General features: G+C 41.6%; 1 protein-coding gene across 2 annotated transcripts in view; it reads right to left on the bottom strand.

Annotated features, from left to right (window-relative positions):
* Nucleotides 1-9,926: 9,926 nt before the first annotated feature.
* The window catches only part of nectin3a (nectin cell adhesion molecule 3a), a 31,324-nt gene continuing 15,499 nt past the window's right edge, over nucleotides 9,927-25,751 (bottom strand). The window contains exons 2-6 of one of the 2 annotated variants that reach the window (XM_039784278.1): nucleotides 24,147-24,491; nucleotides 19,670-19,969; nucleotides 17,724-17,841; nucleotides 16,186-16,337; nucleotides 9,927-14,106 (exon numbers count right to left, since the gene is read on the bottom strand). In XM_039784278.1, the coding sequence (XP_039640212.1) occupies nucleotides 13,451-14,106; nucleotides 16,186-16,337; nucleotides 17,724-17,841; nucleotides 19,670-19,969; nucleotides 24,147-24,491 (1,571 nt within the window). In that variant the 3' untranslated portion in view covers nucleotides 9,927-13,450. The remainder of the gene's footprint in view (nucleotides 14,107-16,185; nucleotides 16,338-17,723; nucleotides 17,842-19,669; nucleotides 19,970-24,146; nucleotides 24,492-25,751) is intronic. The other variant, XM_039784285.1, reaches the window with a different exon arrangement.

The raw sequence follows: 25,751 nt of genomic DNA, 5'->3' as shown, positions 1-25,751 counted from the left end.
ATCAATTATTGAATTAGTGAAATTTTGTATCACTTTAGCTGTCAAATGAATGTAGCCAAGTGAAAATAATATTTTCCAATCTAATGTATAAAGTATACAGTAGCAAAATGGAAAATTCATTGTACAAGAAAAGTAAGTACCTCAAAATTGTACTTAAGTAGTGCTTGATGTAGTTACAATTTACCACTGCTGACATGCAGGCATTTGTATTATTTACTTATTCATTCATTTATTTCAGTTGAAGATTGTAACCTTGGTTGCAAAACAAAAAACACATTTTGGGTACAGCCCTGCATGGCGGTGAGTCCTATTCATACATACAGCATGTCACTGGAATCTAAAACACAGCAAATGTTTTCTTGCTGACAAAAGGCAAAAAGCATTTCTTTGAATGATATTAAAAACCTAAATTGGTTATGAGCTTTTATTTTTATTACATTTTTTACAAGGTTATCATCCATCCACATTCCAAGATATTTGTATGAAGAGGCTTTTTTTTATTCAATTCCATCTAGTGTTTGAAGAGTAATGCTCTCTACCTTCTGTACTGAATGGGTGTGATTCTTAGAGGCTATACCATGTTTTTGAGCAATTAAGTTTCATTTGAATTCGTAGAATGTCAGCTGAATTCTGTTTAGAGAATAGTTTGGTTTAGGCAGGGGGTGACTGTATAGATAGGTGGCTCATCTGCATAGAAATTAATTTTCACTGGATCTTCCAGTATTGTTTAATCGAAAGCAGAAACTTTGGTACACCTTTTGTGATCTTTAGGACATTGGACATAGCAGTCAACACAAACACTTTGGGTTCTGTCTAAAGGTAGTATAATAACAATTTGGCTTTTTATTATAATTAAATGGGATTTATTTTCATCCAAACTGTAGTAAGGTTTCCAGCCAAATGCGTTGCAAATTTTAATGCATAACTTTTTGATATTAATGAACGTCCGTTACATTCAAGCCATTGCCAAATGAGTTTCTACAAAGCTAGTTAAGACTAACAGCTCCACACATCTCTCTCTGGATTTCTCAGCATGGCTATGTTCAGAAGATTGTGTCGCCCGGTGACTTTTGCGCGCAAAAGCTCGAGTGAAGATAATGACCTCTTCTGAAGACTCCATCATGTTTTTTAATCCTCCGTGTCATCCTTGGCTACTAGCAACTGTGTGGAGGAGGGGTGGGGAGTGGCGTGTGCGTGATTATGGAAGGCTTTTATAATGTGGATGCAACATCGGTGTTGTCGTTACTTAGAATTCCTCAGGGGGGCGACAGAAGCTACGCACTAAGTCTTCAAAAGAAAATGCAAATGACTGCTTGTTCCTATCCACTGGCGTTAATGTGAATGTAGCAGGTCTCGCTGCCACCGTGGGGTTACCCTCAGCACAAATCACCGCCAACACCGACAGTTTCCAAGCAACAGTATTTATTTTGGCTGCTCACACACTTTTAACATAGCTAACCACACACCGTGCGCCCCTGTCTGCCCGGCTACTGTCAGGCACGCAGTCCAACTTTTCCACCTCAGCGTAAAAACCTTATATATTAAGATATTTCAGGACTTTCTTGAAATGACGGCGTTTCTCAATGTTTTTCATGTGTAAATTAAAATTGCACACAACATGTGGATGAAAACACACCTTGTGAAGTGAAGCTGAAGCAGTAAAGACACACGGGAAGCCTGACATCTCAGGAGGAATTAAAGGTCAAAGGTCAGCATGTATCCTTATTATCATTCAGACCATCCCCCCCTCCCCACACACACACACACACACACACACACACTCATCTGAACAGCAAGCATTAACATGTGATTGGTCAGCGGGGAGTAATTTGGAATCATTACCTCCAATAAAGCCGAGTGTGCATGAAGGCTCAATCTGACAGGAAGGATAAAAAAAAGGTGGAAAAAAAGTGTCATTTGTTGGAAAGCCATCTCACCCCGACACCAAACCAAAGAACAGGATGAGGCCTTAGTAGCTTTTATCTAACAATTCCAGAAATGAAATGAAATTCAATCAACCTTTATTCTCCCTCCTGCTGGCAGAGACGGTGGAAACGTCTTGTTTTGTCTTCAGTTTTCAGTCTTCTATCCTTCCTCTGAAGCGGCGGGGGCAGCAGCCTCCAACTCCTGACCGTCGCTGCGTGAGCGCAGCGCTGGCCAGTGTTAAGTCTCAGTAATTAAGACTTCACGCTGTTCGACTTTAAAAGCTCCTAAATGGGCCTCCCGCCTCTCCTCGTTAAAATAAATTTATTCGATTTGACATGAGTTGGGCTTCACCTCATCCTCGCCTCTCATACAACACACGCCTGTGTTGTGCTGGAACAATAGAGTTCCTTTCCTCCTTTTGTCTCTATCTGCTTTTGTCATCCTTGCTTCTGTATATGACCGTGGCTGTGTTTAATTGAGTCAAAAGTGCCTCTGTTTTAGATGAGGGCATAGATAATTAGGAAGTCAAGTGGTCAATCATGGAGCTATTGTAGGAAGAGAAAACAAGTCCGAGACAAACAGAAGGAACGGTAAATACTGTACTTTTTCCTTACTGTACCGATCTTTGAAAATGATGGGTGATTGTTGTTTTTTGGTCCATTATACACTCAATGATCTAGCAAGGTTATTAGTTCAGTTAAGTAAGTTTGGGTTTTATGCTTAATTACCCCAAACCACGAAATATGTAGTCAGGTCAACATGTTTAAAGCCTAAAGGTTTAGGGCCAGATTAACCCTCTAGTGGGCCCCGCGGTCCCTTTTGACCCACCGTATGTATTAGTTAGTGCTTAGTTTTTTGGTAACTTTATGAAGCACAGATTTATTCAGGAATAGGTCCAACAGAGGTCAAAACTCCAGCAACACTTGAAGTCTTACTTTATTATAAGACTTATGTGTTTGGCTTGTGGCCTTTCATCAGGGTCATCATGCAACTCATTACAAAGAACATTTAAATAAGAGAAGAAACCATTAAAGACAACCAGTTATATACATACACATACATATTAACCAATGAGGTAAATGCCCTAGATAAACACAAGATGAAGTGAAATTATATATATTGATAAGCATCTGAATACAATTAAGAAGTTGTGTACAATGAAATCTCAATCAGAAGGACATTAATGTCAAAGAGGAGTGTGGAGACAATACAAAATATCTCAATATCATTACATCAAATAAAAAAATATGAAAGAGCTACACAAAAGGAGACATGAAAATGTTTCGCATGGCAAAAATGAAAATGTTAAGCTAAGGGAGATGTTTAACAACTGAACCGTTGGAACCTTTTTTAGCTGTAAATTTAGATTTATTTATCTTGTCTTTTTGTTGACCGCGTTCCATAGTCCTGTTCATAACATACAAGTATGATTATTTCTGTAAGTACAGTACTCAACCAGAGAAATATAATGACTTTTCGGATTATAAATGCTTTCATGTACCGTACCACAGTAAATTAGAGAGAAAGCACGTTGAAATGTCTTACTCCAGAGGGGGAAATGACAAATAAAGGAAACTAAATGATAGTGTGCTTTTAAGGAAAAAAAAACAATAAAATGCGCAAAAGATGTTAGTGTGAGTCTGTGTTCCGAAAGAAAAACAAGCAGCGGGAACAGACTTTAACAGAATTAAAATATCCAAAAAAAATTGGCTAATATAACAATATAAGTCATGACATTAACAATGCTGTAATCATAATGCTATCTGCTATAGATGTGTAAATTATCTGCATGCCCCTGCAGTAAACCAGAGCCATAAATCAGATATGCTAAGGCCGCGCTGATGTTGTTGTAAGAAAAAAGCACATGTCCTGACTGTAAGCCTGAGTCCTGCTGATACATCATCCAGCCGAACAGCTGAGTGTGACAGGCTCATCTGTCCCAATCAGGAGAGGTCTCCTTCTTAGATAAAAGACTCCAAGGCTGCAAAACAAAGGTATAGCAAACACAAATCACAGCTAAACAGATGTTTAAAACATTATAAAATCCAAATGTTGACTGATTCATAATAAGCTGAGCTTGCAGGGCTTAATGTGAGGTGAGGTTTTACGGCCACTCATTTGCTCCAAGGACTTGGAACTAACAACAACCAGCCTCCGGTGGTGGTCTGCTGGCTGCTGAGCGCTGACACCGGGGGCAGGCAGCAGTCACAGGACGAGCGCCGTCACGTGCACTAACGCACGCAGCTGGTGGTAGCAGAGCGGAGAGTGGACGGCTGGACCGGCTGTCTACATGCACACGACCCAATGTCCAACTGTTCACAGGAAGCACGCAGAGGGGAGTGCTGGGTGTCTGCTCGGCCAGATTAGATGTTGCTTCTTAGGCCTTGTGGTAGTCGCAGACTGACAGACACAAGCAGGTGAAGGAAACGGAGCTTTAACACTAAAAATAACAACGGAGAATAGAAGACATGCAGACAGACACACACACACACACACACACACACACACACACACACACACACACACACACACACACACACACACACACAAGTCCCTGAAAGTGATAGATGGTGGAATTCTTATGTCAATATCAAGTATTTTTTAGAAGCGTGGCTCCAGGAATGGCAACAGCGGTCAGTCAGTCAGTCTGCTGCACCACTTTGGTCCAGACGGAAATATCTGTTGGATGGATTGCCATGAAATTTTGTACGGACATTCATGTCCCAAAGAGGATGAATCCTAATGACTTTGGTGATCCCCTGACTTCCTCCATTCTAGTGCCATTATGATGTTGACACCTGTGGTTCAGAGTGAAATATCTAGACTTTTTTTTGGATGGATTAAAAGGAAATTTGCTACCGATATTCAAAGTCCTCGGGGATCACCAACGATGGTAATTCCCTGAGTTTTCCTCTGGCTCCTCCAGCAGGTCAACATTTTAACAATCTCAACATTTACTGATATAATTGCCACAAAATTGTGTGTACAGACATTCATGGTTCCCAGACAATGGATTGGAATGACTTTTGCTCTAGCGCCACCAGCAGGTGTTTGGTTCAGGGTGAAATGTCTGGGAAACTATTGGATAGATTGTCATTACATTTAGTAAGGGTATTCATGGTTCCCAGAGGCTGAATTGTAATAACTTTCATCTCTTGATTTCTCCTCTATAGCACCATGAGGTCAAATTTTAAATTTGTCCAATTATGACTAAATATCAGCCCAACTAATGACATTCTCATCAGCCTCAGCTGTACTATGTGTTTAGTGCTCATATGTTAGAATGCTAACATGCTAAACTAAGAATGCTAAAATGGATGGTCTGGAGGTACGTGCAAAGACATGACCCGCCCTATACTGCCTCTGAATGGCTTACCCTAAATCAGTGGTTCCCAACCTGGGGTCCGGGCACCCCCAGGGGGGGCGGCAAAGATCACGGGGGGGGGGCGCAAGTCCTTATCTGGTTTGAGGTTGAGGTAAAAAAAAAACATTTGCACATGTTAAACAAATTATGATAATACACTAGAATATATAATGTATACAAAAGTCTGTATGAAAACTATATATTGTGTTGTATGCTCGTTTTTCCTGCCACGGCATCACTATTTTATGAATAAAACATGGTGGAGAAACGTAACAGTGCTGATAACTCCTCTGTATCAAAAAAGAAAGTAAGGCTCTATCTTGAGAGTTACCTCAACTTCGGTTTTAGGGGGGGGGGCTCAGCTTTTCTTAGACATGAGTGGGGCGTCAAGGAAAAAAGGTTGGGAACCACTGCCCTAAATGATGCTTGCGTTGCGTTACAATTTTGAGGTGACACATTCCAGAACGCAGCCATGCGTCAAATTGATCTTCCGTAGCTCGAAGCGTCAGTGTTTGTGCACTCGCCTTCGCGTACTTGCGTGCCTTGCGTTTGCGTAGTTGCGTGGACCATGTTTCTGTCCTAAATCTTGTTAAATGCACAATGCAAACTTCCTCCAGGCGCCACCCATATGTTTCCGGCATGTATAAAGTTGCAGGTCCAGTCCATTCCTTTAGCCTGCTCCATTCAATTGTGTGTTGTTTCCTTTTTATACAGCCTACGAACATTTCCCAGGGAACATTGCATTGTTTTGCTGGGATTAAAATTCACTGGAGATTATATCTGCTCCAGCACTGCAGAACAATGCTAGGGGATGTGGGGGTCTCCCTGTCACGGCCCACTAAGATGGCTGCCCACCCATTCTGATCAGAGCCTGTGGCATGCCATGAGCCCAATTAGTACCTGATCCATAAGAAAAACTCAGAGCCTCATTTGTAAAACCATGTAACTGTCTACCCCTTGCACTCCCAACATGTTTTTATCTTTAAAGGTGCCTGTTACAGTAGTGGGCGGCAGAGATGGTCAGTCTGCCAAAAGGAAGAACGATCCTATGGATGTTTTGTTACCGTCCTCACTACCCTATCTGTATGCTTACACCTTATTTATTAGGCCACAGAGAAAACCACTCTATCATTCCAGTTTAATTTCACATTGTGCAATAAGATATGCTGCTCTCAGTAGTTTTCTTTAAACTGTCTCTGGAAAACTTTCTGAGTCAGCAGAGAGAAACGCAGCGCTTCAGAGCAGCAAGCTTTTCCACGGTGGCAGAGCGAGCTGGGAACACAGGATCTGATCTGTGAATGGGCCTCAGTGCAATCTAGAGCAACAATGTGGCTCATCCCTGAAAACCTTCATTGTCGTTGCTCTCGGGTCTCAGAGGAGTCTCTGCACAAAGAGGGTTTTGTTACGGTGCCCAACCTCTCGCCATTCAATCTGCAAACAAGTCAAATTCCCTGCTTATAGGTGATGCATGTAGGAGGGTTTATAAACAAGTCATGATTCAGATAAGAGCTATTTCTCACTTTGGCTGTTGTGAGATGTTTTATCAGAAACATTTGATTTATTGAAGTATTTTTGCATGTGATAAAAAAAAAAAAAAAAAAACTACAGGAAGTGGTTTCAACACTGCAGCATGAAGCAGATAGTTGAGACAGCTTGTATATTCTGTCATGTCTGTGATACACTGCATCGTTTCAATGCTCCCACTGTACATCAGTACATCGCAATGAAAACCATTCACTTGGCTTGTAAAACACAAAAGGCAGTAGTCTGCAGACAGAGCACAGGCCACCGGCTTTTTCTAGCTCCATTTTTGTGTTTTTTTTTTACAAACCTTGAAAGAGGAATGGAAAGGTTCATTTTACTGTTTGTTTTGGAAATTGGACGTTGTATAAAAATAAAATTGTTGTCAAAAAATCTCAATAATCCTTTTAGTAGCTGTCTGATGGTGTAACACGAGGTTCCTCAGCAGAAAGCGTTTGTGTCTTTAGCAACTAAATGCTCCACTATGTTCATCAGCTAGTTACTACGTGTGTCTGCTGTTTGGTGCTGAGCAGGTATATGATAAGTAAATAATTAATGAAATTAATGCTTCCCACTCTTCTCTCATAAAGGGACCAAGCGCGTCTGACTGAAACAGACCGGGACTCGCCGCCACTGTCTCATCCACAGGTGGCTGCTGCCCTGAAGCCTCACACACTTCACACGGAGGAGAGGGCCAGCGAGGCCGCAGGCCATGTGACAACATTTTTGTTGTAACTGCTCCGCACTCTCCCACCCTCTGCAGCATTTCATTATTTCCAAACCCATGAGCTCAAACAATTTGTCTGTTGAGCTCAGTCAGCTGTGGCCTTTGAAGTGAGCTCCCCGGTGCTGCGTTCGTGTTCATTAGCTAACAATCAGTGTTTTTAGAGAGGAGAAGGAGGAGAAGGAGGAGGAGGAGGAGGAGGGTAGGAGCACAAAACAGAAGTGGCCACCTCTCTTTTTATTTCTCCAGTGTGAATGCATTAATAAATCATGAAAGGTGACAAAAGAAAACCACACCGCCGGTACACTGGCAGCGAAGAAGGAAACAGCCATTTTTACAAGAATAGTTTCTAAAAGTTCAAGCTTGATGCAGAAACCCCTCTTGACTTTAACATCGTTGGGTGGGGTCTTAAAGAATGTTGAAAGGACCCGCTGCTGTTTTATGAGGAAACTAAACTAAACACATTTGCTGACGGATTCATTAAGTGCGAGAAAAATGCCCCTGCAGACATCTGCCAAAGACTTAAGAAAGGAAAAAAGGAGAGGTAACCCAAGCCCACCAACAAAGCCTTATTTACCCCACGCTGCCTGCACAAACATGCAGATGGTAGCAGTGATGGATTAGGCCGGGGTCATCCCAGTCAGGCAACACCATGACAATAAAGTGAGTGCTTTTGGGCTGGGGCGACGTGGCCGCTCAAGTGATGAAAGTGAAGTCCAAGAAGGGAGATTTCTGTCCAACATGCCACAGGAGATTAGGTATCTGGTTTCTCCTCCTGCTCTTAATCTGGACCAGAGGGGGGGCGATTGTCACTTTGCTAAACACATACTGATAGTGTTCCTATCACCTCCAAAGCCAGGTTAACACTGGGGATTAAACACAGGCACTTAGAGTGGAAGGGCTTGGATTAGGGGTGCCATTGTAAATTCCTTTGTAAATGTTTTGAGGGCATAATATCAGTGTTATAAGTTGACAATATTCAAGGAGACATCTAACTCTCTGAGGACTGATGGATGACAGGAGGGAGTTGTGGGTGGTCAGCAGCCGTCTGGCCCATGCAGGTGTGACAGAAAGAAAATGGGAGCCTCACTCGCTTCCCTCTATGAACCGGTGATGAAGAGGGTGCTGAGTTAGACAGGATGGAGAGCTGTGTGAAATGGGTCAGTTAGTTCCTATCACAGGTGTGGACAGTGGAAGAGGCTGAAGGTGACAGAGACTGATGGCCACTGGGCTAAAAGACTGAAACATCTTACCTACATACTTTGTATGGCAGAGAAGAATCTACCTACCTACCTACCTACCTACCTATCTATCTATCAATCATTTTTAGTTTTCAAACCCTGCAATTAACTATTGCTTTTTATTATCAATCTGTCAACTTTGTTTTCCAGTTAACTGAGTAAACATTTAGTCTAAATGCATCCATCACATCTTACCAGGTTCCATGGTGACGTATTGAGTTTGCTTGTTTCGTCCAGAAAACAGCCCAAAGATATTCACATTACAGCGATATCAAAAAAAAACAGCAAATCCTCACATTTACCACCAAATAATTGAATTTTGTTTTCAACTTTAGCTAAAGCAACATACTGTGTGTGCCACTTTATATATGAAAGAATGAGAATTACAAAATGGATTCCTTTGCTTAGTAAGGGATTGTAAGTGAAACAAAATGCTACTCAGGAGATGCAGCTGAAAACCCTGGAAGAAATCTAGTAAGTGGAAGTTGAGTTAAGATTTGTTGTATTTATTAGACTAACAGTTTGATTGTTGTCGTGACGTTAAAATCTTTTTTCGACAGAACAATCTCAGCTCAGGGTCCATCAGAGGCCGTTCTGGAGCTAACGATTGTATCACAAGATCTTCTTTAGTTTGCCCAGTTTTCATGGCAGTTGCTGATGTTGAAATGTCCTTTTTTTAGCACTTTTTAAGGACTTCTCGTCGAGAGGTCCATTTAGTATAGCTTTCCTGACTTTTTGAATGACATACACTAAGCACCTAAAAATCAATGACAACTGGGAAAACTCCATCTGCTGAAAAGGTTTGTGGGATATGATTGAAAGCTCCAGAACAGCTACACTACTAAATGGACCTTGTGGTAAGACTGTTTTGTCGACCAGTCTTTCCAAGGTAAATGTTTTGTAACAATGTTTTGCAAGTATTTATTGTCACTACAAACTACGAGCTAGTTACATAGCTCATATACTGTAAATTGCCTTGTGTAATTTAGTCCTCCCCTGTATCTATCTGGAAAGCTTTCAATAGATATATGGCCAACTAAAATATTATATTAACACAGTATTCATCTAAAGAAAAAAAACTGATGCAAGTTAAAGAACTTCATAAAGGAAAATAAAAATGTCCTCTCTGAAAGCAGAATCCCAGGACACATTTGAGTGCAATAATGAAGGTCTTTTAATGCAAACAAAGGAACAGAATACAATCTACCGCACTTTCATCTCTGATTCCTGTGAGACATAAATCATTCAAACAACAACATACAAAATAATTGGTCAGAAAACTCTCCAGAACAAACAGAAAATGCAGTACGTTATCATGAGACAGGAGCTCCTCCAACACACGTCAGATAAACTAATACTCTGTGAAAATCACAGACCTCATACAAAAAAATAAGATTGTTTTTTCAATAATAATAAAAAAAAGCCAGCATATTTACAGGACAATATTTTCTATGTATCCGGCTGGCCTAAATTCCCAGTGAAACTTTACTTAATACAGTTGTCTCAGTAACAAACTTGTTACATGTGTCCTTTCAAAGTGTATAAGGCATGACAATTAACCTTGTCTATTCTGATGTCTTGATAACAGATCATTTTAAATATCAAGATGGAAGATGTCATGTATTAACGGACCAGTCAGTCCTCCTCTTTAAGGATATCAATATCCTTTATATTAATGCTTGTCATTTTTCAAAGTTTCTGTGCATTGCTCAGCCCGTCTAAGGCACCAACTATTCAGTAGGGGAGTCCAGAAAAAACTACATGAGCATATAAATCAAACAGCTAATCCTACGCTAACCTATTAGCCTTATGTACATGTATATAAACATTAGTGATGAGAAATAATGAACGTAGTAGGTACCAAATAACTTAATATACATGCAACCAGTTGGTGAGTGATCCAAAAGGATAAAGGACTTTACAAAACATTCATCACTTCAGCACATTTTGCTTTTGTCAGACAGTTGCTGGAGACTGAAAGAAAAAGATGGTTTTCAGAGCAGAGACAGCAGTTTGCATGGAGCGACTTTAGCGAATAAGAAACAAGTTGGCCGCCATGAATCAGCCATATATGAAAAATGTGTATATATCACCGAGTTTGAGCACTTTAGTTGCCAAGTAAAAAGAAAAAAAAAAAAAAAAAAAAAAAAAGAAGTTAATTAAAAAGATGAAGGTTTGAGGCGAGGACTGCTCTTTGAATGTGGGCTGCAGTGGCAGATGTGTGGCGGCTGGGTGCGTGTGCGCGACGATGAGAGTGAGAGCCAGATTAAAGTAGGTTATTCTCAGACATCTAACCCTTTCGACCAAAGCCCTGGCATGGGAACACCAGGGTGAAGGGTTAAAAGAATAAAAGAAAATAAAGAGAAAATGTGCACCCACAATCTATAAAACCCCAATAAGAAAGAAGACCTCAGAAAATACCCAACCCCCCGTCCTGACTGTAATACACAAATATGGTTCCTTCTTCTAGCAACAAACACCCTGATTGACTAAACAGGGATCTTTCCAAAAAGGGTTACACTTTCCCTTTCATGTGAATCCACTTTGATCCATGTATCATTCCTGAGGAAAAAAAAAAACTGAATCTCTAAGTGGAAAAGAGTAAGGTCAAATCAAGCAGTGAGAGATGAGATCATTCATGATGTCAACTCTTTTGTTTTAACTGAACGTCATTGGGTTTGTTGTTTGTAGCGGGGAAATAAAATCCCTTGGGGAGCCATTACACAGACAGCTCTAACCTACATGGTTCTTACAGATTTTTTCACTCATGGATTAAATTTCTAGTTTCCATGATTGCTGTATATCCTCAGAGGAGAGACTGAGGAGCCAAACCCCAATATTACAGCCTGTTCTGTGATCAGTAGTGATGTCAGCCGCACACAATGTTTCCAACTGGGCTGCGAGGTATTCGCGCAATCATACTTCAAACATACAAACTAAAGCTAAGGAATCAGTTTATCAGTGCCCTCTTTTTCTGTGCACTCTGACCTTTTTTTTGTTGCTTATTTACCATCATGAATCACAGCGCGGAGTGTCGAGCGGGAGCAGCGAAACTGTTGGTGGTTTATGGAGCCACATAATATCCGATGATGACAGCTGCGATAGTCACATCTGGTATTTATAACTCATTGCTTTGATCCCACGTTTAAAATAAAAACTATAATGACCAATTGGTGTTTGTGTGCAGACAGAAATCAGAGGATACAGAGGAGGGAAAATGGGAAAGACAGCGATGCAGCCTGTTATCATGGCTAAGTGGAGAGGGCCAAAGCCCTGTAGGCTTCCTTTGATGTTTACGGTAATAACAGAGTTGTGCTTTTTTTTTTACTGCAAGGAAGTGACTGGATTAACACATTTCAATAATGATAATAGTGTATTTGGTAAAGTTATAAACCTTCAGATTTTCATTAAAAACCCAACAAAAACCCATTGTTGATACGGTTTATGATTGGCATTTTTTTCTGGAGTATTTATCTCTCTCTAGTTTTTATTAGTAATGGCAGAGTCTACCATTCTAACACTAGATTGCCTTCCTAAACTTGAGGGATTCAGAGAAAACAATGCATGCATGTGATCCAGTTCGGGGTGGCTTTTATTGTGAAGCAACCACAGGAAATGGAAAGTATTTGTCACTGCAGTTAGCACTGAACGCAATCGTTCATCACAAATGCACCTACAAAGCATGACAACTGTAATTTTCTGCATTTGTTTTGTTGGCGGACTATTTTAAATTTGTTTTAACTAGATTCACCAGTTGCTCCTCTTGTAAAAGTAGCTGCTCAACGAGTGTTTGCTGCAGTATTTAACCACACGTGCTGTCACTACGGTAACCAGGGGAGAGATATCTGTAAAATAAATAAGCTGAACTGAAGCTAAAAGTAAAAGTACTTCCACAGGGAGTGGCCTCTCTCTGTCAGCTGACAGGCTGAATAATTGACTGCAGATATGCCGAGTTTGAGAAAGCCACTGGAGAACTAAGCAGAGGTTTACAAGAGGTTTTTCTTTGTAATGTACTAGCATCAGTCAGTTTGTTGGTCAGTGTAATTCTCCCTTTTAATCACGTGACTGACAAACCTTCCCTTTTACTTGATGATACATCTTGTTTTTAAACAACACATGCAATATAATTTGCTTTAAATACTGGTTGCAGCCATGATAAACATTTCAACAGTATGAAAACGCCGTAAGCAATCAAGAGACCCTTTTGAAAAATGCCACAGAAGTTGGAAGGTTTTATGAGAGCAGAGCTCAGTCGGTCAGGGATATAAATACTTCACTAACAAGGGTCTGAACACCTGACCTATGTTAAAGACACAAACAAGCAGAATAAAAAACCTCATTCACATCCGTCCAAACTTCACTGTATGCCAAAGCCTCTTAAGCCTGATAATACCAGCCACAGATAATATCACTGAGGCGTTCCAACGTATTTGTAGCTCCTTGAAAAGATACAAAAGTGTAATACAATCCACATACATGTCCTTAAGGTTAAGTGGTTACAATCAAGGCAGAGCAGTATTGTTCAAAGAGCTCGTTGTGTAACTGAGCTGAGAAATTGTATTCATCCTTTAACTGAAATAACACCTTTTAACGATATTCATCTGTCACTTGTTAAATCATTCTCAGTCAGTCGTTTGAATTTCATCTGTTTTTTTCTTCCCTTGGCTCTTCTCCTCAAACATACCACTCCCTGCGTGAGATCACAGATCCGTCCATGTGGGACACGTAGTCGCTGTCTGTACCATTGTCATAGCAGTCCTCCGGGAGGTAGGGGGAGCCGTTGGCCACTATGGTGCTGTGCACAGGAGGCCCGCAGGGGTGCATGTTCTGGGTGTTGTAGTGATCTGGGTAGTAGTTTCCCTCCTTGAGGCCCCTGTGGACCTCCCCCCTGTCAGCCCAGTCGTCCCTATCCTTGTGGTCGGGGATGTGGTCGGGGTAAATGATGTCTCCGCCCAGTTTGGGTTTCAGATCCTGGCTGCCTTTGCTCGTCTTGTCCCCGTAGACCTCCTGCAGCTCGTGCGGCTGCAGCACGTCCAGCTGGGACTCCTTCTGCATGTCCGAGGGTCCCAGGTACTGTTTGGTGTAGTAGTCTCCTCGGAAGGTCCTGCGCTGTCGCATGAAGCACGCCCCGCCGAGGATCAGCAAGAGAATCAGGAATAAAACGCCGCCTACGGCCCCGCCGACGATGGTGCCCAGGCTGCCGTCGGGTAGGGATGCCAGGGTCGGGGAGGTAAACAGGGCTATCCGTTGGTCCGCGGCCGTGCCGGATCCAGAGGTGTCGCGGAGGAGCGATGCAGTGGTGCTGGGGGCGGCCGTGGTGGGGGGAGGATCTGCAGAGCGAACGTGTGATGAAAAGATTTAAACAGAGAGGAGAGACAGCAGATGGAGTGAGGAGTCATAAAAATAAAGAAGGGGAAAAAAGACCGCAATTTATGTTCTGAAACGACTGGCAAAGCAAGTGTGAATGGTTTTTAGATTAATTTATAGCAACACTGTACAGTGTGGAACAGAGGCATGACTCTCCTGAGACTAAAGCATCTGTTGAAAGCTGTGCTGTAGAGCAAAAAAAGGAAATGAGAGGGGCAGAAAGAGGTTAAGTGTTAAATGTCACTGTGTGTGTGTGTGTGTGTGTGTGTACATGAGAGAAAGACAGAGAAGGATAGGAGGACAGAAGACATGCACTCATGAGCATCTGAGAGAGTGTGATTAACCCCCCCCCCCCTTTCTTTCTAAAGCCTTGCTGTGGGGAAGTCATGTGAGAAGATGAAACGCTGTGTGATCGATGTGAGGTTCCTGCATCTGATTTGTCCTCCGGTGGCCGGCGTTGGTGATAGCAGCCAGAGTCGGAGAGGAAAGGATAAGTGTCTCCATTTTGACCTGCAGCCTCTGGGGCTAAGAGCAGCCTGATACCACTAGTCGATCTCTACACAGGCACATCAAAGGCCTGACTATGAAGCAATAGGACTCGCACTAATAGAGGTCAGCATCTCCACGCGGTCTTTAGGTACTAGTTATCAAAACTGGATTCCCCCGTGGAACTGTAATAATTTTCCACAATTTGTGTAACTGAGTAAGAGCGTAATTACCTGCAATGATACACCGTGTGTGAGCCTGGGGATCAGGGCTCAAGTAAAAAGCATGAGAGAGGATAATGGAGACGGATCAAGGTCAGTGAACTGATGTACTGGCAATCGTCTCCTTCGTCAGTCACTATCAATCCCACCCTGCAGCGCAACATTTTAAACTTGTGTAGTTATGATGAGCATCTGCAACCATGTAGCTGATGATCCGACGAGCAGCCGAAAGCCACAAGGCTGCACAGACAACAGGGAATGTGAAACAGCTACACCGAGCAGCCACGGAGGGGGGGGAGGGAATACAGCTGAGCTCAACCTGGCTATCTCCACGGGTGGTGGAAAAGAGAGGCCGCATCCCAGAGTCTTAATATTTGACAAGAGAAGCAAGATAATTGCTGGACAGGATGTCAGCTGTGCTTTGGTTTGGAGCAGGACTCCAAACCCGGCGTGTACACAGATTGAGTCTAACAGCCAATTTTTTTTTTTTGGGGCTTCCCCAGCGCTTTCCTCTGAACAGTGAGAAACTAAAAGGTTTGTGTGAGTTAGTGGAGCACATGTCCAAAAGCAGCAGTTGGCTTTGTTTGGAAAAGGATTGAAAAGGAGCAGAGGAGAAATGAAAACAAAAAGAGATGCAGAGTTCTCAGGATCCACGCCCCTGACTTTGCAATAATGAACTCAAGTAGCAAAGCATGGACAGACAGAGGAAGCAGACGGGAGTACTTTAGTGTCCTGTGAGTTTTTCTGACAAGGATTCATGTCAGTGAATCAACAGCATTCAACTAGCTGGCTATTAGTTTGAATCCATGACATTTTGTAATTAATCTTAAATCACATTTCAAACAGAACAGCTTGTACAATATACTGTTGAATAACAAACGTTATGAAATACACACATTCATTATGTCCCGCTGTGAAACCGGACCTTAAACAACACCAAGAAGAAAAAAAAAAAGGCAACATGGGCGCATACTTTGCTGAACCAGCAAGGGTAAACACCCTCTTCCTTATCGGAAAAATCTAATGTTGCCAAAACCACAACACTGGAAATGTTTGGGACTGATACTCTTTATCTGCACTCCGTGCTCCTGTGTTGCCAGGAATGTGTGAAAGTGGATCTGGGCAGGGACATTTATATGGCGGCTTAGCTCTGCTAGAAGTGTCGAATCGTACTGGGAGGGTAATCTTACATCAGAGAGGCTCGATGAATGTCAAAGGGCACAGATTGCTATTTTAACCTCAGGTGTTAAAAGGAAATGTATTTAAGTAAGCAGACGATAAAAAAAAAAACATCCAATAGCACTTTAAGAAACTGAGTGAAAAGTGGAAACGTACCTTGTACCCAGAGGTTTACATCTTGACTGCGGAAACCGATGTCGTTTATCACCATACAGCGGTACACTCCAGAGTCATTGCGCTCCAACGGGCGAGTGAAAGCAAAGCTATTGTTTGATTTCTCAACACCCTCGGGCATCAATCTATCCAACCTGTGCAGAAATAAAACATTATGTGACTCTCACAGTGTACCGTACAGCATACAAAGACTCAAAGAAATAAGAAATGTGATGTTGTTACTGCATGTTTCAAAGTATAATTGAAAAACCTATCCACGACTTGCGGTGATGTCACTGCTCTGCTTGTTGTGTTGACTCTACCATTCGTACGCCTGTTGCAACTATTAAATGATCACACGGCTGGGATAATTTCAGCCGACTGCACTCGCATCAGTCGAGGGAAAAGCTTTCTACGTGAATACAAGGGCTCAACGTCAGTAAAAAAAAAAAAAAAAAGAGAAAGAAATGAAGAGCTTGGCTGTCTAGACTTTACTGTCAGTACAAATGAGACCATATTTCTTGTTTTCAAAGCAAGATGATGACAAAGAGCTGCCAATAGGCCAGTGTTGCTCTGATGCATGAACCATTTGGAATCTTATTTATAGCAGGGAGTCCCGATGGATGCAGCAGTGCATTCGACCGCTCCGGTGTCCAGGCTCCAAAAGTCATGCTGGAGGTAATTTATAGACAGAAGCTTCTTCTTCGTTTGTTTACACCCTCTACTCAGCTGGACAAAACAGCAGCTCATCTGTCATGTAGTATTTCCTAACATTAGTTATTCAACAAACATTTTACTTTTGCCTGTTTGTCACAAAACTGTTGATCAACGAAACAAACAAGCACACAACATATTTAAATTCATCATCACTTAAAAACTGAACACACGAACTAAAAAGTACAGTATCATGTCATATACTTTAACATTAGCTGCTGACAACCTGAAGACAAATGTAAAAAAACTTTATGAGTTGACATGACGGAGAAGGCTGCCAAATTTGCAAGAAACTTTGGCAGAATGGGTCTGTTTTGACGGCCCCTAAAAGAAGTTGTAGCATCATCCCAGTGACCCCAAAGTCCAAGTTTACATGTGTGTAGCTAAAGTGCAAGCGGCAGTTTGCCTTACCATGCAGAACCCGACCCTTAGAAGAAAACACAATCGGCTACTAAGACGTGAATTTAGGGCTTCTCTCCTTCACTTCAATACCGTGTTGGAGCAAACATTAAGCCACAATGAGAGAAAGTGCATTAATGCATTTCTTTTTCAGCATTCAGCCAGTGTGGTTGCTGCTTACTACACCAGAGTATGAATCTATGTTTTTTATTTTATGAATGGTTATAACAAAGCACTGGTTGGAGATTTAATAGGAGACAATTTACACAATGTCCACAAAATGATGCCTTAAATGCAATTCATGTTTTAGGATCATAACTTGCTGCACCTGTCCTCACCTATAGGATGGAAATCTACCAAACTGTAGTCCCTGGGATCACATCTCCACAAAGTTTTTCCACAGGAAGCCAATTTTTGGGAATACTGACCTGGTCCATGTGAAGTCACGGGCAGGTGGGTTGGCTTTGGCTCCACAGGTGAACTTCACATTCTCTTGACCCACATACCAATTTTTGTCAGCTCCTATTATCGATACCATTGGAGCAACTGTAAATCAAAATAAAACAAAAGATTATGGTGTTAAAATGTGTATTAAATATATATTCTTTTTCAAAGGCGGTGGTATTCTTTTACCTCCTACAACAATAGGTTTGGTCGTGCTGACCAGAATGTATGTATTCTTTTTATTTCAAAGGGTGCAAGACTAGGACTCAATAATCAGTCACTGTGATCCCAGCAGCCTGATGACAAATGAGCTTTTGCAGAAGTAACAAAGCGTGCATTATAAGCACAGTAGCGAGTGATGACAAAAACAAAGCCTGTGCAGGACTGTGGCATGGGTACAGGATCTGCTGGTGAACGAGAGCCAAGAGAACAAACAAATGACCCTGGGTTGGTGGAAAGTTGGAAAATGACAGACTCACTCAGACAGTAGATGTACTGCAGCTAATAATAAACTCCACTGCCTCACTGTGACAAAGAAAAAACAACAACAAAGGCAAGCAGGAGAATGCCTAAATGAAGCCCAGCACATGCCACTGTAATAAAACATGGCAAACACCGACTTAGGCATCCAATATATTTTATTTTGATTTCTTTGGAGGACAAATGAGGAACTCATTACAGCACACAGGAAGACGCCTCGGCTCATCGTGTCCACTGACCCTTTTCACGCAGCTCGACGTCAAAATTGTGCTTCTTTTGCACTTAAAATCCCTTGCCTCTGCATTCGACATGATTTATTGAGCTGGGAAGACTCTTTCTTCCTGTATTAACCTTGGTCTCCATCCGCAGCCCCCAGCAGCCCCCTGCTACTTGTGTTGCTGCTGAGGCCTGATCAATATTTCATAAAATACCTTCATTAGCCTGCACTCACACAGTCCAAACACAGGCTAACCCTAAGTACTGCTCGCCAAGGAAGTATGCATTAATGATTATAACATTAAGATTACTCTTAAATGGCCCCTTTATGGGCAAAGAGTGAAAGGTGGTGATCAGGCTATTCATAAATCAAGCTAGCAGCATGGGTAAATATCGATAAGATATACTGTATCAGTTAGGGCTGCACTACTACAGCTATATTATATATTTTTCATCTTAGGGATTTCAGAAACAATTCATATTATTGATGATAATAACTAAACTTTCAATAAACTGCATACTCTTACACAATTAATTGAGGAGCCATAGTGCCATAGAGACAATCCAGGGTGATCGGAAGCAAAATAAACATTGCAGTGGGTGAAAGATGGTGATGGGATGATGCCACAAAACCCTTTTTAAATAAAAATGGTTTCAATTCTATCTCTTTGAACATTTTGAGGTGGGGGCTGATATTCTATATGTTCGTTATTTTAGTTGCAAAAGAGAGGCTTCCTCTCAGAGAACCATGCCTGAATAAAAAATTTAATAAAATTAAAAAAGAAACAGATGTAAATGGTGCATTTGTTAGGGACCGATTTAGTGCGTATTTAGTGAGTATTTACAGCAGCAGGACGCTGAATGTGGGATTGACTCAAAGTAAACTACAGTGCCCATGATCATCGTCACCCAGTGTAATGATGTGGCTCACTGATGTTTTTTTGGGGATCAGTGTGCAAAACATATGAACATCCAATCCAAAAAAACAACAACTGTATTCTCAGCCTTCTTGCAGCAGTGCTCCTTTTATTATTTGAATTGTATTACATTGGGAAAAGAAAAATCTTCTCCTGTACCTGACAGTCAATAGTTTTTGGACAACAATGGAGGTCTATGGTACAGAGGAGCAAACTGCATCAGGCTTTGGCAACACAGGCAATACTTAGTAGAAGTAGTAGGATCAATTCATTGTTTTTGGACTTTCCATGAGCTTTATATATAACTCAGCACTTACACTGAACATTTAGTATGAAGGGTATGCGGAACTCTGTTTGCAGGGCCGGGTGGCGCACCACACAGGTGAGCGTCTTCCCCTGCGCGTAGCTCTGCGGTGGCCACATGTAGCGCACATGTACACTGGTGGTGCCGTTGGGCTCATCCTGACTTTGTTTCTCACTTCGTCCATAAAGCTCCGTCTCCCAGAATACCTCAGCAGCGGGACGGCCACGTTCTGCTATGCAGGTGGCCACCAGCGACTCGTTCCCACCATCCAGCAGAGCTGTGGGGCCGGCGGACACATACACCTTTGGCTCCACTGGGATGAAGGGAGCAGAGCGGAGAGATAGAGAAAAGGGGGGTGGGGGAGAGGAAATGACAGAATGGAGAAGATTACAAAATGAATATTGATCTTTTTGTGTAGGTGTATAAATAAATAATGTCCATCATATTTTATATGCACAGAAGTGGCATTAGTATACCTAACTGCCAGAAAGAGCATATTGACTTCATCCATTTCACATATATATATGCATTCAAAATTGATGAACTATGCTATTAAATCATATGGAAGCATTTCAGTGGAGACTGAGCTATCTTTATTGTTGTGTGTCAAACATATAGTAATGGACTGAGTTAGAGTAAACTATTGGTCCCACTGTATGGTTCTACTAGCAGAGCCTGAAGTATGCATATGCCTTTGGGGAAAAACCCTTAGTGTTGCAGAATCAGAGGCTACTGGCAGTCAACACTGTGGTGTGTTTGTGTTTGACTGTGTTGTACTGGAAAATGAGGCGCTAAGTTACTGTACACTTCTCAGTGCTTCAGAGCTGGGAAAATGGTATACCGGCTTCCCGAGAATAACTGCAGGTTTAGACAGAACAAGGATTTTCTCAACAGAGAGGCAAAATAGATCCATGCAAGAGGGATGTGACCAGAATAACAGAACCCCTCTACCTGTTGTGCAAAGCAGTAAAATAGCTTATCTTATGCTGCACTGGCCTAAAAAACACACAGGGATCTGTAAAAAAGAGGAAAAAAAGGACAGTTGAAATACAAAAGATGGTCTGCTGTGGAGGGGTAGCGAAGTAAACTGGCTATGCAGTTTACCCCTCCACGTACCATCGCTAGAATTTCCTTCTTATGCTAAATCCTTCTTCTTTGTCTTGCAGTGCACCGCCTCCTCCATCTCTGTCCCTCTTAAAAGAACAGCTGTTCCACTTACTACCACGGTGACAGTTTTAAAAGACACACGACGGTACACACCAGCCTAACCCACAAGACAAGGCCATCACCTTTAAGACATTTGCCACCCCACTGCTCCCCAGTCGAGCAGGAGGTCCAACAACAAAATCAAATATCTCCCGGCACCCCTTTTTCCAAAAATAACCTGGCGTCTCCTGTACCCACTGCAGGGGCGGGTGGACGCCGCTCTTAGGCATCCACCTCACATTCTTCACTCACTTCTCTTTGCCCCTCCTTACAGGCCTCTGACTATAAACAGTAGCTGCTCTATGTTAAGAGGCGAGCTGGCCGAAAGCTTCAGAATAACTAAATCAGAGAGACGTGTTAATTTGGAGTTGCTGTCAGGAAGGGAGGGGAACGCTCTGGATGAGTGGAAATGCTTTAGGGGAAAGGTTAACGATTTCCCTTCAGCAAACTGGCTGCATTGGCCCTTTCCCATCCACATATACACACTGATCCACATATGCACACTGAACACTGACGTCAGATAGGGAACCCCTAGAAAGAAAGGGTTTAACTGGATGGTCGTGCGTCACGTCTGGACATTTTTACAGTAAGATTTAGCATGGAAAAACTATAAATTGCCATTTCTACTATTTAAAACAGTCACTTTGGTGTAATGATCTATTGCAGTTCTGAAATAAAGAGCCATCCTTTTTGTTTTAGATTTTGGGTGCTGTGATTCAAGACGTTGGTGCTCAAAGTAAGATATGGTAGGGAAGCAACCATAACTAACTGTGCAAATGAAGCCACACATGGCAAGCCAATAATATCAGTGAAATGATCTGCAAGTAAGCCATTAGTTAAAGCTGGTCTCAATAGTTGATGGGCAACAGAACAACATATAGCATCACGCAAGTCAAACATAGCTTCATGACACATACTTCACAGAAACTGGGGGGGGGAAGTAGAATAGACTGAAAGGAGAAATGAAACATTTCTCACCACAGAAAAATTATGACCCTCTTCAGATTTTGCTTTGGTGAGCAAGCAACTTTAACCATCTCTCTTTGGTGCTGATTTCTCAATTTTATGAGGGACGCTGCATTATTGGCCACATGAATGAACAGACAATTTTAAACAAAAAAGAATGCCGTTCATGGTTGGAAGATCAAATCAATCAAATCTGCCTCTCCGACTGAATGTGTGATCAGATTTTCTTTTTATGAAAGTGAATTGCTCTTCATTAAATTTCCCATTCATCTCTCAGCACTTTAAAACAAATGGTCATTCTAATTCATTCACATTCTGGGTCATATTTCCCTCCCCTGGTTCCTTCCTATTGCTTACTGGTGGGGACTTTTGGCTCACGCACTGTAACACACTTCCTGCTGAACTGATCCTTGGGCCTTGTCTATGAGAAGCTGCAGACACAAGGATGCAAAGGAAAGTGAGAAAGCTTTGAGCCAAGGTGTCTCATGATTAGATACAAGACAAGGTTTGTGTCAAGAGTGTAACTTCAGAAATGAAGTCAATGTCCACTGCACCTGTTAATCATTATGATGTGTGTCGTGACTCAGGTCTATTATTTATGGCTTTGAGCCTCTTCATTGCTTTACTTTAGTTCATTTGAAAGGAATGAAAATTATGTCAAGTGCTTGTTCCTAAACCTCAAAGTATAAACATGAATCAAAACTTGGAACTTTGAATTAAGTAGTTTTAAACTGAAGCAAATACAATACACACTCTGGACCATGGATATATGGTCCATATACTGACGTGTTATCCATCCATATTTTAGAGATGCAGCCACATTTTCCTTTCTCAAAACCCTTTTGAAACAAGTTTAGGTCTTGTAATTGTGATGTGTGCTCTTTAAGAAAAATACCCTATGCCCACATGACATGTATCTAATTGCCATAGAACATATACTTCCACCATAATCACACACTAAATACATCGGAGTTGTAAAGTAGGCTGAAGCATGTATTTGTGTAGGGGTGTGAATATGCGTTTGTGTGAGCCAAAAAAAAAAGAACACAACATGCCTAAGAAGCTGCTCAGAGAGGAGAGCAAGGTGTAGCTGAACGCTGTGATGTTGCAGACACTGTGGCTGTCACAGCAGCCCTTAATGTACCACTCATTAGTCATCATCCTTCAGTCTCTGGAGGGAGACAACAAACTACTGCCTACAGTGCAATCTCCTACTCTCAGCGCTGCCTGAGTGCAATCCAACCACCAATTTAGGACTTGAAACATACGCTGACCACAGAGAAAGTTCAACGTTCATGCTCCTCAGAGAGGAGGTTACTAGAAGTGCCCATACAGTGTAGAATATACATGTACGTTTTGAGAAAACAAAGAAAATGGTAATGAGAATCCCCATTAAAAATGTTTCACATAAATAAATAGATATAAAGAAAAGATATAAATCTTGGTACAGTGTGTGTTTGTTGGTTGATACACAGGTTTTCTTTTTGCTTATTGATCTTTATTATATACTGTGACCATGTATTTTTTTGTTGGGGTTATCAGGAAATATAATAGATACCCAAAAGTATATCTTTTATTATACATTTTTACACCACAGATTGCCAAGTTTGTCATCTGCTTCTTCAATGCCTGTAAGAGCTTCACGAATGCTAATTACTCAGCCGAAGGTATGATTTCATGATGAGTGACAAAGGATAAAGAGGGCAGAGCTAACAACAATCCTCACTGCCTCGAGGGAAACAGCTGCAACATCGTAGTGTTAAGACCATTGCTACATATGAAACTCGTTCATGTAGCATGGTTAAATGCAAGTGAATGTCATGAGAGTCGCTCTGTATTACACCCTGCAATTAACTTGTTGTTTACATGCAACTAGTTGCATCAAGTTGGGAGTGTTTGAACTTTGTTTACATGGTTGTTGCTACGTGAAGAGAGAGTCTGTATGTTTCAAACAAGTATTAATATGTGCGCTTTGTGATTTGTATGTAAGTGGCCTTGTGGAGGAGGACCTTATGGGGAAATTAATTTAAACCTGACATAGCAATTTTCCACAAAGAATGAAAGTGGGGTGAGTGAGATGAGAGGGACCACACCAGAGCAGCTTCTACACAGCTTTCCATGGCCTGTGTCCAGGTAGTAATTTAAAAAGCCAGGTAGCTTTAGGGAGTAGTTTGTTCCTTCAGGGCAAACACTTAGGAGTCACCTTATCTTTGCTTAATCACAACCAACAGTGTCCTGCTTTGAAAAGTGGGATTAAAGGACAGCATTAGGAAGCACTCGATACGATGGAAAAAGGAAGTGACAGAGCTATACTTTACCTAATACATTAACGTAGGTTGATGCTTGTGTATTGCCCAGAGGAAATGTTACCACTTTGCAGGTGTAGGACCCGACATCTGCAAAGCCAGCTCCTTCAATGGTAATGGAAGCATCTCGTACAGAGGGGGAAACAAATGAGATGCGCTTGGTGTATTCTGGAGAGATGGAGATTCCAAACTCGGGGTTGAACACTGCCAAGGTAATGGTGCCTGAAGGGAGACGACGCTCCCAGGAGCTCTGTGTGAGGTTGGAGCCCACCTCTATTCTGCAGCTCAGTGTGATGTTCTTCCCCAGCACTGCATTCACTTTCTCGGGCACAAGCACCTGGTTACTGCTCACACCTGCTGAGAGAACAGGATAGAGATGAGATTCAGATAAACAGCAACGCATCATTATTGCAGCTTTCATTAAATTGGAAAAATGCATTTCTCATGACACTGTCACTTCATTGGATTCAGAGATTACAGTTTTTGTTCTCTGGTGTGTAGCGGTGGAAGAAGATTGTCTGTGACTCCAAATCTGGATTCAATTTGTCAAACAGTGAGTTTCTCCTGGTCCACTGTGACAGCTATAAGAGAGATTAGAATTCAAAGTAGCTCGGATGTGCCAGCAGGGAGGCTCCGATTAAAATTACATTCTTGATTAGCTTTCTACAAGATGCAGTACACGGTGTCGTGCATTCATTTCCTTCACTCATCATCAACAGTCTTCCCCATAGTCACATTAGCAGCCATCATTTGTTGGCATATGTTTTTCCCGGGGTAAAAAAAAAAAAAAAAAAAGACCAGACTTCATCTTGGTTACTCTGAGTGCTAAGCTTTCCCTCTTAATAAGCAACACACTTTCACCACAGGACACTCAGACTGTCCCGATTGCTAATCATCAGAGCACCTTTTAAGCAGGAAAAAATAAATAAAAAAATCACTGGAAGGAGATGAAACAAAACAAACAACTTTATGGTTTTTTGCCCTCTTTTAACAAGGCCCTTAATTTGACTTGAAGCCCACCGCAGTTAGTTTTTTACATTACAGTTATTTTGAAGTAAAGTAATGCAGCATGTAAACTTGGTTTTGGACATTAATGGCTATTTAAATGCTGTAATTTCTGAAAAGCAAGTCAAGACAAGATGAACATGTGACAACAAATGCCTGACATTTGTCACAGCAAAAACTTTAACATTTAAATAAAGAAACTGAGGAGTGTGATTCGGTATTCATGATGTGCAAGCTGTATAGACATCTTCATGTCCCAGTTGATAGATGAGCATGTAGCAAAAGAAAACAAAAACAACCAACTTAGTGGGAATGAATGCAGTATCTTGCAAACCTAACCTGAAATAAATCCTTAATTACAGGTTAAGGCTACAGCCCTGAATGGAAAACAAAAAAAATCCATCCAAGACTGTGAGCATAATCACACAAATGAGTCATTGATAGAGAACTATGTACGCTTAAACATTTTCAAGAGGCTATACAAATTCAAAAGTGAATTGTGGAGTAGAGCCACATAAAACCTTTCGAAAATGTTTGTTTTACAGATAAAATGTAAAAACTTGATTTCATTCAAAATATTCAAACAGTGCGCCTCAGTTTTCTTGACACGGT

Source organism: Perca fluviatilis, chromosome 2 (assembly GCF_010015445.1).
Source record: "Perca fluviatilis chromosome 2, GENO_Pfluv_1.0, whole genome shotgun sequence".
NCBI lineage: Eukaryota > Metazoa > Chordata > Actinopteri > Perciformes > Percidae > Perca > Perca fluviatilis.
This window is presented reverse-complemented; position numbering and strand designations above follow the sequence as displayed.